General features: G+C 40.0%; 1 protein-coding gene across 1 annotated transcript in view; it reads left to right on the top strand.

Moving 5' to 3' along the window:
* Positions 1-13,775, top strand: part of NDUFA12 (NADH:ubiquinone oxidoreductase subunit A12) — a 30,074-nt gene that overhangs the window by 4,768 nt on the left and 11,531 nt on the right. The window contains exon 3 of the mRNA XM_030323427.1: positions 125-212. Coding sequence (XP_030179287.1) covers positions 125-212 — 88 coding nt within the window. The remainder of the gene's footprint in view (positions 1-124; positions 213-13,775) is intronic.

Raw genomic sequence — 13,775 nt, 5'->3', positions numbered from 1 at the left:
AAAAAGTCTTCTTTGATATAGAATTATATATATATATATATATATATATATATATATTTTTTTTTTTTTTTTAAGGTTGTGTTTATTTCCTCACATCTTTATAAATGTTGATCTTTCCACCCAGGTCGTCACCGATGGGTTATATATACAACTGAAATGAATGGCAAGAACACGTTTTGGGATGTGGATGGAAGCATGGTCCCCCCTGAATGGTAAGCTAAGTCAACATGTTATTTTATTTGGCTTGGCAATATTTGTTTCATTACACAAATATTTATTGAATATCTGTTTGTAAACCAGTCAGTGATCTGAAAGCGTCTGTCCTAGTTACGGTGACTGTGTAACAAATAACCCTAAAACTTAGGGTCTTAAAACAACAAGCATTTATTTCTCAGTTCTTATGGGTCAGGAGTTTAGGCAAGTCATAGTCAGACTAGCTTATCTCGGCTCTAGAATGTCAGGTCGAAGACTCAAAGCTGGATACCAGAATCATCTGAAGACTTGTTCATTCGGTATCTGGCAGCGGGTGCTGGATGTCACCAGGGAGCACAGCTGGGGCTTTGGGCTGGTACACCCTCCGGTGGCCTGCACTGCTTCAGGCAAGTGCTCTAAGAGAAAGCACCAGGCAGAAAGCCATGTGGCCTTAACTGACTTAGTCTTGGAAATTATCCTGTATCGTTTCTGCATTCCGTTGGTTGAGGCAATTTGAAAACTCTGCCCAAGCTTAATGAAAGAGAACATAAACCCTGTGTCTTAATGGAGGCATGTCAAGATCACATTACACATTGGCGTATATGATGGTGTGGCTGTCTTTGGGGAGGAACAGTATGCCACATTATCACGTGGCTATGGGTGAAGGGAAAAGCAAAACTAATTCTGACTCTGAATATTTGGCAATTGGACTTTAAGCAAGTTCCTTAACTTCTCTGGGGCTTAGTTTTTTCATCTGTAAAATGAGAGCCCTCAAATTCCTTAGGTCTCTAAAAAGTAATTTTATAATATATCTGTTTTGAAATGAAATTCTAAATGGTCTTACGTGGATTATCAAATTTTGTGTAAAATATTTCAAAGCAAAGTACTCCTATCTGTTTCATAGATTGCTAAAATAATACCACTTGTTTGATACATAATTAAACTCTAGGTATCTGTTATAGTTTGTCTAGAAAATTTCACCAGAAAACTAGAAATAAGTGTATTAGGTACCTGTGACATTTTATTTAATTGAACTTGATCATCAGAAACTGCTTGAGGCTCTGTTGTGTAGGAACTGGAATAATCTCAAGGGTATTCATAAAGACTCAATTAGAAATCCAGGCATATAACGTAAGTTAATGAAGTACAGTGTGAGACAGTAGGGAGTAGTGGGGACTGTAAAGGACTGAAAAGCACACATTCCATCAAAGAGTGTGGCAGTGCTATTCATCACTCCCTGGTTCCATCAGCTGAGAATTTGGTCAGCGGTTTCTAGATAGGATTTTTCAAGAGAAAGTGGAAATGTGTATTTCAATGGTGAGATTTCTTGTTTTTTAAATGTTAATTTAAAATATTTGTCACCCTAAATACGGCACTATCCAGTAGAACTTTTCATGATCATAGAAATGTTATATGTTTGTGCTGTCCAATAAGGTAGCCACTAGTCACATCTGGCCCAGGACACTGTGAAATTTAGCTAATGTGACCGAATTAAAGTTTTTATTTTATTTAAATTAAATAGGCTACTTGATTGAACAGAACGGTGTTTTAAGAGTATATTGTGAACTACTGAAACCAGTACTGCACTGAGTTGTTAACTAACTTGAATTTAAGTAAATTTTAAAAATATATATATTGTGAATTAAGCACATATATCACATTTCACCTACAACCAGTTCTCAGCTTCTACTACTTGGACAAATTAGGAGCATTGACCTATATCAGTGATGTAGTTTGAAGGCCACGATGCAGACATACCTAGTTTCATTATGCTTTGCTTTACTGTGCTGCCCAAATCAGAGAAGTTTTTTACAAATTGAAGGTTTGAGGCAACCCTGCCATGAGCAAGTCTGTTGGCGCCATTTTTCCAACACCATATGCTCACATTGTGTCTGTGTATCACATTTTGGTAATTCTCAACAATATTTCAAACTTTTCATTGTTGTTATGTTTGTTATGGTGACCCGTAATCAAGTGATCTTTGAGCTTACTGTTGTAATTCTTTTGGGGTGCCATGAACCACACCTATATAAGGTGGTGAACTTAATAAATGTTATGTTCAGACTGCTCCACCAACTGGCCATTCCCCTGTCTTCCTCTCCCCAGGCCTCCCTGTTCCCTGAAACACAATATTGAAATTAGGCCAATCAATAACCCTTCAAAGGCCTTTGAGTGTTCAAGAGAAAGGAAGAGTTGCACATCTGTCACTTTATTACATGTGCTGCTGAAGTGAGCACACATCTGTCACTTTAAATCAAAAGCTAAAAGTGATAAAGCTTAGTGAGGAAGGCATGTTGAAAGCCAAGATAGGCTGAATGCTAGGCCTCTTGTGTCAAACAGTTAGCCACATTGTGAATGCAAAAGAAAAGTTCTTGAAGGAAGTTAAAAGTGCTACTCCAGTGAACACAAGAATGATGAGAAAGTGAAACAGCCTTATTGCTGATACGGAGAAAGTTTTTGTGTTCTGGACAGAAGATCAAACCAACCACAGCATTTCCTAAGCCAAAACTTAGTCTAGAGCAAATCCCTACCTCTTCAATTCTGTGAAGGCTGAGAGGTGAGGAAGCTGCAAAAGAAAAGTGAAGCTAGCAGAGTTTGGTTCATAAAGTTTAAGGAAAGACACTGTTTCCATAACATAAGAGTGCAAGGTAAAGCAGCAAGTGCTGATATGAAAGTTGCAGCAAGTTATTCAGAAGATCTAGCGAAGATAGTTAGTGAAGGTGGCTACACTAAACAACAGATTTTCAATGTAGACGAAACAGCACTCTATTGGAAGAAGATGCCATCTAGGACTTTCATAGCTAGAGAAAAGTCCGTGCCTGGCTTCAGAGCTTCAAAGGACAGGCTGACTCTCTTGTTAGGGGCTAATGCAGCCGGTGATTTTCAATCGAGGCCTATATTCATTCACTGTTCAGAAAATCCCATGGCCCTTAAGAATTATGCTAAATCTTATGCTCTACCAATGGAACAACAAAGCCTGAGTGACCACACATCTGTTTACAGCATGGCTTACTGGATATTTTAAGCCTGCTGTTGGGACCTACTGCTCCGAAAAAAAGATTCCTTTCAAAATATTAGTGCTCATTGTCAATGCACCTGGTTACCCAGCAGCTCTGATGGAGATGTACAGTGAGATTCATGTTTCATACCTGCTAACACAATATCTTTAGCCCACAGATGAAGGAGTAATTTTGATTTTCAAGTGTTATTTAAGAGAGACCTTGCATAAGGCTATAGCTGCCTCTGCTGGATCTGGGCAAAGTAAATGGAAAATCCTCTCAAAAGGATTCAATCATTCTAGATGCCATTAAAAACATTTGTGATTTCATGGGAAGAGGTCAAAATACCGTCATTAACAGGAGTTTAGAAGAAGTTGATTCCAACCCATTGATCATGGATGATTTTGAGGGGTTTATCACTTCAGTGGATAAAGTAATTATGGAAGTAAATGTAGAAATTGCAAGAGAACGAGAAGTGGAGCCTGAAGACGTGACTGAATTGTTGCAGTTTTATGATCAAACTTGAATGGATGAGGAGTTCCTTCTCATGGATGAGCAAAGAAAGTGGTTTGTTGATCTAGAATCTACTCCTGGCAGAGATGCTGTGAAGATTGTTGAAATGACAAAGGATTTAGAATATAATATAAACTTAGTTGATACGGTAGTCGCAGGCTTGAGAGGATTGACTCCAATTTTGAAAGAAGTTTTACTGTGGGTAAAGGCTATCAAATAGCATTATATGGCTACAGAGAAATCCTTAATGAGAAGGAAGAGTGGATCAGTGTGATAAACTTCATTGTTGTCTTATTTTAAAAAATCGCCACTGTCCCCCACCACTCTGGTCAGTCAGCAGCCATCAACGTCAAGGCAAGAACCCTCCATGAGCCAAAAAATTAAAAACTCCCTAAAAGCTCAGATGGTGGTTAGTATTTTCAGCAAGCAATAAAGTATTTTTTAATCAAGGCATATGTTGTGGTTTTTTTTTAGATATACTGCTGTTGTACACTTAATAGACTATAGTGTAGTATAAACATAACTTTTATATGCACTGGAAAACAAAACTTCGTTTGACTTGTTTTATTGCAATATTTACTTAATTGTGTTAGTTTGGAACCAAGCCTGCAATATCTCCAAGGTATGCTTGTAATGAATTGTCTTTATACTCATTGGCTCTGATTGTGAGAAAGCAGCAGTGATATTACATGTTACCATAGCGTATCATTCTTTTACGATCCAAGGGACTGTGATTTTAGATCAAGAGCTGTCTACTTTCACTGAGGGGCATTTTATATGTTAGGGGCACTATTTGAGACCCAGGACTCAAAAGTGGAATTTGGCTTTAGGAGGTAAGGTGTCCAGGTTATTTGTTTGGTTGATTGTTTCAGGGTGGAATTGGTCCTAGGAGGATGCAGAAGACCTGTGGGCTATCTCTTTCAGATCTCAGATAGATTGAGATCTATTTCCTTCAAAGCACTCATCTTTACTCAGCGCTCATGGTCTATATTTTGGGAGGATGTGAGGGGAGGTGTGGGAGGGAACTGATTTAAATTATGTGATGAAACATATTTGAAATGATAACGTGGTAAAAACTATGAAAAGATAAAGGTACTATTCTGCCAAGCAAGTTCTTTTGTATGATCTGAGATCACATGAAAAAGAGGTAGAAAGCTGTAGAAGATAACATCATTCCAGCAGGTGCCTGAGGACAATTGAGGATATAAAGCTGAATTTCATTGTGGAGAGCAGCCTCCTAATGGCTGAGTACCTTTGATGACCCTTGTTTATAAGGGAAGCTTAAAGGCTTATGATGTAGGGAGAAGTGTTGTCGGACAAGTTTAGCTGTTTGTTTCTCAAGAAGACCCCCTCTTTGCTAAGTGTAATACATTGTGGAATTCTAAATTTGTGGAGTCTTACCTTTGATTTGATCCATGAGTAAATTTATAGTTGGGTTGATTTTTTTTTTTTAATTTTTAATGTTTGTTTATTTTTGAAAGAGAAATAGCGCAAGCAGGGGAGGGGCAGAAAGAGAGGGGGACAGAGGATCTGAAGCAGGCTCTATGCTGACATTAGAGAGCCCAATGTGGGCTCTCACCAACCATGAGATCATGACCTGAGCCAAAGTTGGAGCCTAACTGACTGAGCCTCCCAGGTGCCCCGATTCAGTTGTAATTAGAGAGACAGGTATTATATACAAAGTAGCGAATAGCAAACAGTTTATCATTGTTATTCAAATAACTATTTTTGTTTGTTTGGTTTTTAATGTTTACTTATTTTTGAGAGAGGGAGAGAGAGAGAGAGAGAGTGTGAGCAGGGGAGAGGCAGAAAGAATGGGAGACACAGACTCCAAATCAGGCTCCACGCTCTGAGCTGTCAGCACAGAGCCCGACCGGAGGCTTGAACTTACGAACTGTGAGGTCATGACCTGAGCTGCATTTGGATGCTCAACCAACGGAGCCACCCAGGCGACCTTCAAATAACTATTGCATGCCTACCAGATGCCTAGAACTGTTATAGACACTGGGAATACAATAGTAAATAATGAGAGTTCTTGCTCTCATTGAATGGAGACAGAAGAACAAATGTATTCTATATTTTAGGTAATGGTAAATGCAAGGAAGATAATATGAAGCTGGCATTCATAAAAGGATAAAGAGTAATGGAGTGGCTGTCTTCTCTGGAAGTTAGAAAAGGCTTCCTTGAGGAAATGACATTTGAAGAGGGGAGGGAGCAAACCAGGGAAGGGGACAAAGAGCTCCAGGCAGTAGAAACCACAGTGCAAAAGCCTGTCTGTTGAGATATATTTGCATGTATTCAAAGAACAGCATTGTGGCCAGTTTGGCTGGAATGGAATGACCACAGGGAAGATTTTAGGTAACTAGGAGAAATAGCTAGGGCCTGGATCATGTAGATGTGGTAAGCCATGCTTTTTTGGCTTTTTTTCCCTAAATTTCTTTGAAAGTCACTGGAAGGTAAAGTAGGATGTGATCTGTTTTATAATTTTTTTTTAATTGGGAACAATCCTAAACTTCCTGAAGAGTTGGAAGTATATGAATCATTTCAAAGTAAGTTCCCAAAGGATGTCCTGAATACTCCAGTGTGTAATTCCTACAAACAAGGATATTCTCCTATGTAACCACAATTTAACTGTCAAAGTCGGGAAATTAAGAGTCGTATCATCTTCAGATCCCATTTAGTTTTCATCAGTTGTGCCAACAAATGTCTTTTATAGCCAGAGGGTCTAATTGTGCATTTCATGTGGATCTCATTTCTCTCTAGTCTCATTAACACTGGATTTGTTCCTTTGCTTTTCCTTAATTTTCATGACCTTCACACTTTTGAAAGTTACAGGCCAGTTATTATTTTTTTAATGTTTTTATTTATTTTTGAAGGAGAGAGAGAGAGACAGAGCATGAGTGGGGGAGGAGCAGAGAGAGAGGGAGACACAGAATCCGAAGCAGGCTCCAGGCTCTGAGCTGTCAGCACAAAGCCCGATGCAGGGCTGGAACATACGAACTCTGAGATCGTGACCTGAGCCAAAGTTGGACGCTTAACCAACTGAGCTACCCAGGCGCCCCTACAGGCCAGTTATATTGTAGAAAGTCCTTCAGTGTGGGTTTGTCAAGTGTTTTCTCATGACTAGATTCAGACTATGTCTTTGGCAGAAATTTCACAGAAGCAGTGTCCCATTAGGTGGCACCCTATTTTGATTAGTCCCATTACTGATGATATCTTCTCACTTGAATAGGGTATATCTGTGAAGTTTCTCCTTTCTAAAGTTTTCCCTTTGCAATTAATTAGCATTTTATGTAGAGGTACTTTGAAGTTATTTAAGTATCCCATTACTCATCAAACTTTCAGTCTACTCGTTTATTGTATCAGTATGAACTCCTGTTATAATCAATGAGTTATAATTCATTACTATGCTTGTTCCATTTGTTTATTTATTTACTGACTTAACTTATTTTCCTGCTCTTCTTCACCTATGTCGCTTATCGTCCTACCCCCATACTCTCTGGCAACCATCAGTTTGTTCTCTGTATTTATGGGTCCATTTCTGCTTTTTGTTTGTTTTGTTTTTTGTATGTTTTGTATATTTTAGTTACTTATATGTGAAATCATATGGTATTTGTCTTTTCCAGTCTGACTTATTTTGCTGAACATAATACCCTCTGGGTCCGTCCCATCTGTTGTCACAGATGGTAAAATCACATTCCTTTTTTTATGACTGAGTAATATTCTACTGCATTTGTACACCACATCTTTTTTATCCATTCATCTTTGTTTTTTTTTTTTTTTAATTTTTTTTTTCCACGTTTATTTATTTTTGGGACAGAGAGAGACAGAGCATGAACGGGGGAGGGGCAGAGAGAGAGGGAGACACAGAATCGGAAACAGCCTCCAGGCTCTGAGCCATCAGCCCAGAGCCCGACGCGGGGCTCGAACTCACGGACCGTGAGATCGTGACCTGGCTGAAGTCGGACGCTTAACCGACTGCGCCACCCAGGCGCCCCTATCCATTCATCTTTGGATGGGCACTTGAGTTGCTTCCATGTCTTGGCTATTGTAAATGATGCTGCACTTAACGTAGGGGTACATATATCTTTTTCAATTTAGTGTTTTTGTTTTTGTTGGGTGAGTATCCAGTAGTGGAATTACTGGATCATATGGTAATTTAATTTTTAATTTTTTGAGGAAGCTCCATACTGTTTTCCACTGTAGTTGTACCAATTTTATTTCTACCAACAGTGCACAAGAGTTCCTTTTTCTCCATATCCTCGCTAACACTTGTTATTTCTCATCTTTTTGTTGCTAGCCATTCTGACAGCTCTAAGATGATATCTCATTTGGTTTTGATTTGCATTTTCCTGATGATTAATGATGTTGGGCATCTTTTTGTGTGTCTGTTGACCATTTTATTTTATTTTTGAGAGGGAGAGACAAAGCATGAGTGGGGAAGGAGCAGAGAAAGGGAGACTCAGAATCCAAAGCAGGCTCTAGGCTCTGAGCTGTCAACACAGAGCCCGACACAGGGCTCGAACCCATGAACCGGGTGATCGTGACCTGAGCCAAAGTCAGACACTTAACCGACTGAGCCACCCAAGAGCCCCCTGTGATTTACATTTTTAAAGCATCTGTGTCATTGCTGTGAAGAATGAGGAAGGCGGGGGACAGTGTTGGAGCAGGCTGATTGCTGGACTAACGTGCTAGTGCTGCGAGTTGTGAGTTTGGGGACTGTACCAGTTATCCATTACTGTGTTAACAGATTATCTTAAATTTAGCTTAAAACAATAAACAGTATCTCTCATGATTTCTATGGGTAAGGAATTGAATGCAACTTAGCTAGATGCCTCTGGTTTAGGGTCTTTCACGAGGCTGCACTCGAGATATCGTTTGAGGCTGCAGTCACCTCCATAGCCAAATTCATTCACATGGCTGTAGACAGACTTCAGAGATTTGCTTCCACGCTCACTCATGTGGGCCTCTCCACAAGGCCATCTCTTGTGGCAGCTGGCTTCTTAAGAGCAAGTGAAGAGAACACCTGAGATGGAAGCCACAGTCGTGTGCGTGTGTGCGTGTGTATTTTTCCTTTTTTTTTTTTTTTGGAAGTATAGTTAACATGGTGTTACATTAGGCCCGTCTTTTAAAACCTAATCTCAGAAGTAACATCCTACACTTAATGCTGCGTTCTTTTTATTAGAAATGAGTCAATAAATACAGCCCATACTCATGGAAAGTGGATGAAAGTGGGGGAAAAAAACCTCAGTTTCTTTCTTCCCTAGTAGGGAAAAACTCTTCCCTGCTGTGTGTTTCTCTTGTGAGTCTCCTTTACATACCAGACACTTCACTTCTGACACTTCTGGTTACCAAATGTGTAGGGACTCCCCCCCCCCCCCAACAACAAGAAAGTCTCTGACAGCAGCTGGGTGTCCTACAGTTTAACTCATTTTTGACCCTGTCTATCTGGAGATAGTGTCAGATCCCACAACAGGTAAGGTTTCAGTCCCACAAGACTGCCCCCTCTACCTCTTGCTCTGATGCCACTCACAAGCCCAGTGCTTCTGAGCAGCCAGCTATAGATTGGTCAGGAGGTTAAGGGGGTGAAGCTGGAAATTCCAAGCTTTTGATCATGGCTTGGTCTTCCGGGTGACTACCCTCATCCAGGACCGTCTTGAAGCCTATCTAGAGTCACCTCATTAGAACAAGAGATGCTCCTACTGCTCTTATTACTCAGGAATTTATGAGAGTGTTGGGAGCCCTGTGTCAGGGTCAGATCAAAGACAGATATTAAGGGGCGCCTGGCTGGCTCAGTCGGTGGAATATGTGATTCTTGATTTCAGGGTCGTGGGTTCCAGCCCCATGTTAGGTGTGGAGATTACTTAAAAAATAAAATGTTTAAAAAAATATTTTTTTAATATTTATGTTTGAGAGAGAGAACTTGTGCAAGGCAGAGGGGCAGGGGCAGAGAGAGGGAGACAAAGCATCCAAAGTGGGCCCTATGCTGACAGCAGAGAGCCTGATGCAGGGCTCGAACTCACAGAGAGGTCATGACCTGAACCGAAGTCAGACACTTAACCAACTGAGCCAAAAAAAATAAAATCTTTAAAAAAAAAAAAAAAAAAGACAAATATTAAAACAATAGATGCTCCTAGTGTTATCATCAGGAAGTTACAAAAGTCTCAGGAGCTTTGTGCCAGGAGTTGGGTACAGAGACCAGTATATATATTTTCTGTTATCCATAGAGGATTACACAAGGGTATGTATACCCAGAGGCTGTGGTCACAGAGGCCATCCTAGAGACTGCCTACCACAGGGGTATATTTTGAAGTAAAATGGAGGATTTGCTGATGGAGTGAATTTTGAGAGAAAAAAGTCAAGGATGACTTCAAGATTTTTGGCCTGAACTACTGGTGGTAACTGAGGTGAGGAAGATTGGGTAGGGTGGGGGAAGCAGAACTGGAAGAGGTAATGAAGAATTCTACTTTGTCTATGTCAAGTAGGAGATGCCTATTAGGAAACCAAGTGGGAATGGTGGTAGACAGTTAAACACTAGTCTTTAGGTCAGGATAGAGGTTGGTGATGGAGATAGGACTTCATTGTCATTTTACCTAGTGTAGTATACAATGGAACTTAGTGAATTGTAGGTAAAAGGGTTAAGTGAATCTGATCTTCAGTTAAATGCCTAGCTTTGTTTCCCTGGAAACCAGATTTGATTGTAGCAACTACAGGAGTCCCCTCTTATCCACGGTTTTGCTTTCCATGGTTTCAGTCACCCCTGGTCACCCATGGTTTAGAAGCAGGTGATCTCCTGATGTATGGTCAGAAGGTCAGTAGTAGCCTAACACTATGTCACAATGCCTGCGTCATTTACTGCACTTCCTCTCATCAGAAAAGTGTTTTATCATCTCACATCACAAGAGGAAGGGTGAGAATGGTACAATAATATTTTGAGAGGAGGGAACTATATTCACATAACTTACTATATTACAGTTGTTCTATTTTACTATTAGTTATTGTTGTTAGTCTCTTACTGTGACTAATTTATAAATTAATCTTTATCCCAGGTGTGTAAATGTAGGAAAAAGCATAGTATTTATAAGGGTTGGTACTATCCACAGTTTCAGGCATGCACTGGGGATCTTAGAACTTAACCCCTGCAAACAAGGAGGGGGACTACTATATACTGCTAGACAAAATTGATCCTTGATTGGTACATTGCATCTGGATGAGAGCAATTATAAATGCCTGGTGAGTTAGCTGTTTGAGTTTCCTTGTGTATTGCTGCTCTTAGATCTGGGATGTCCCTTGTGAGAATGGGAATCCTGAAGCTGCGCCTGTGGAGTTGTTGTTATTAGAAGTGTTAGTTTTTGTAGAGCATGAAGCCTTTAAGTCACGGCAGCTCCTGCACCTGATGTGGCTCTCCTCTCACTTGAGCCTAGGGAGTCCAAGAAAATGGGTCCTGAACAGCAGGGTGAGCAGCTGTCACCTGCACGAACTATCGCAAAGTCTCCCAATGAGAGGAACACCTGATATTGCCTACGGGGTGAGCTGTAGTTCTGTCCTCTTTCTGAGACGTCTGGTGCTGGAGATGGCCTGTGATAGTATATGAATCTGTAGGGTAGCTGCATAATCTCAACTAGAGAAGGATTCCCTCCTGAAGGGTCAAGTGTTTATCCTAGAAACAGGGAATTTCTTCAATAAACTTCTGTGGTTCACATACTTTCCCTAATCTAGTGGGAACATTAGAAATCTTGTGGGAAAAAGAGTTCACTTTATCTCATCGCAAGGCCTTCATTTCTTTCACTGTCAGCAGCTAGTGAGGCTGTAGGGTCTACCAGTAGATAAACAAAAAGTGTATGTGCTGATGTGAATGTCTGGATAGGCAGTGGAGCTCCATGTACCTTGAAAATAAAAAACTGAATGCCTAGAACCTAGCACAGTACTCAGCTTACAAATCACTATTCAACAAATGTTAAGCATCCCAGTATGTATCATGCACTTATAGATTTACACATTCACAGTGGTAAACAAAATAGATGGTCCTTGCTATCTTGGAGTTGATAGTCATTTAATGAATGCTAGCTGGTAGACTGTACTATAACTGAGTGTCTGTTATTTTTCTTTGTTACAGTACTTTTATTTTCTTAAAAAAATCTTTTTTAATGTTTATTCATTTTTGAGAGAGAGAGAGACAGAAGAGCATGAGCAGGGGAGGGACAGACAGAGAGACACAGAATTTGAAGCAGGCTCCCGGCTCCGAGCTGTCAGCACAGAGCCCAATGCAGGGCTTGAACCCACGAACCGTGAGAACATGACCTGAGCTGAAGTTGGATGCTCAACCGATTGAGCCACCCAGGTGCCCCTTATAATACGTTTATTTTCTTATGTAAGTTCTATTCTCTTATAGAATCAGCAGTGAGATTTTAATTTCTTTTTCAGGAGTTTATATGAGCTTAACCTGACTGAACAGAATACTCAAAGTATTTCAGTAGATCACAAATAGTCTTTTATGCCATTATACTCTTACACCATTTTGATTATCCTTAATTTTATCTCTATAGCCACCAGCTATACAGTAATGCACCAAAGTCTTTATTTCCTTCCTTCTTCCTTCCTCCCTTCCATCCTTCCTTCATTTCCTTCCTTCCTTCCTATTTTGAGACAGAGAAAATCTTAAGCAGCTTCCACACTCAGCACGGAGCCATGGGGCTTGATCCCATGACCCTGAGATCGTGACCTGAGCTGAAATCAAGTGTGGAACACTCAACTGACTGAGCACCAGGTGCCCCCTTTATTTTCATTTTTATGCTTGTTAGCTTTTGCATAGAATTAGTGACAGATTGGGGTGCCTGGGTGGCTCAGTTGGTTGGGTGACTGACTTCTGCTCAGGTCATGATCTCACAGTTTGTGAGTTTGAGCCCCACATCGGGCTCTGTGCTGACAGCTCAGAACCTGGAGCCTATTTTAGATTCTGTGTCTCCCCCTCTCTGTACCCCTCCCCTGCTCATGCTGTGTGTCTCTCTGTCTCTCAATAATAAATAAACGTTAAAAAAAATTAAAAACAAAAGAATTAGTGACAGATAAACCAAGAAAGTAGTTAGTATCTGTATAAAATTTGACAAAGGAAAATGTTGAGAGTAAAATGGTGGAAAATTTGGGCTCTTTTATGCATAATAGTATAAAATTACTGTTTCTACTTCTATCAAGAGTTTTTTGAAGTGTTGGAACCCTGAAATCCTTTAAATCAAGTTAAACAAATATGGCTTACCTAGATTTTTCTCTACTATGTGTATACTTTTTTCCCCACTTGGTGGCACCTTCTGTTCATTTCTAAGTAACATCTTTTCTCCCTCAATGTAGTACAGCCAGTCTCTCCTTGTATATTGATTTTTCTTATTAAGATTAATGGTTAAATTACTGAAGTAATACAATAAATACACTATTTTCCAAATAATAGTGTATGTTGAAAATTTCCTATTTTTAACAGAAAATTATTTTTGCCTTGAAGATTTTTCCATAGCCATAGCGTAATTAACACATGTTTTTACTCTTGTGAGGATCCCTTTTCCTTGTGGTCAGCTTTTTTTCAGTTAGCATATGATGTTCTAGATGCCTTTGTAGAAAAATAGGGTGCAAGTTAGGGAGACTGAGCATGATAGGAATCAAAGTTGCTTCATAGGTTTAGGTTTGAGAGGTTGGATGGTGTCACCATTCACTGGGATGGGAAGACTGGGAGAAGAGTAGGATGGGGAGTGGAGGATTGCGGTCAGATTCTCTTTGGATATAGTAAATTTGAGATAACCTATCAGAAATCCAAGAGAATAGATGTGTCAGGTGACCAGCTGGTATATAAATCTGGAGTTTAGGACAGAGGTTGAGCTGGCAAAGAAAAATGAGAAGTACCTAGCAAGGTAAGAGGGAAGGCAAGAGAGACTAGTGTTTCAACAAAGATGAGAAGGCTAGCTGAATTGATTGATGCTGAGAGATTCCTTGAGATAAGTAAGGACAAAGAAGCATCCATTTGATTTGGCAGTATGAAGTTCATTGAGTCTAAATGGAATCTGTTCTTAAGAATGTGAGAGACCA

This window comes from Lynx canadensis, chromosome B4 (assembly GCF_007474595.2).
Source record: "Lynx canadensis isolate LIC74 chromosome B4, mLynCan4.pri.v2, whole genome shotgun sequence".
Taxonomy (NCBI): Eukaryota; Metazoa; Chordata; class Mammalia; order Carnivora; family Felidae; genus Lynx; species Lynx canadensis.
This window is presented reverse-complemented; position numbering and strand designations above follow the sequence as displayed.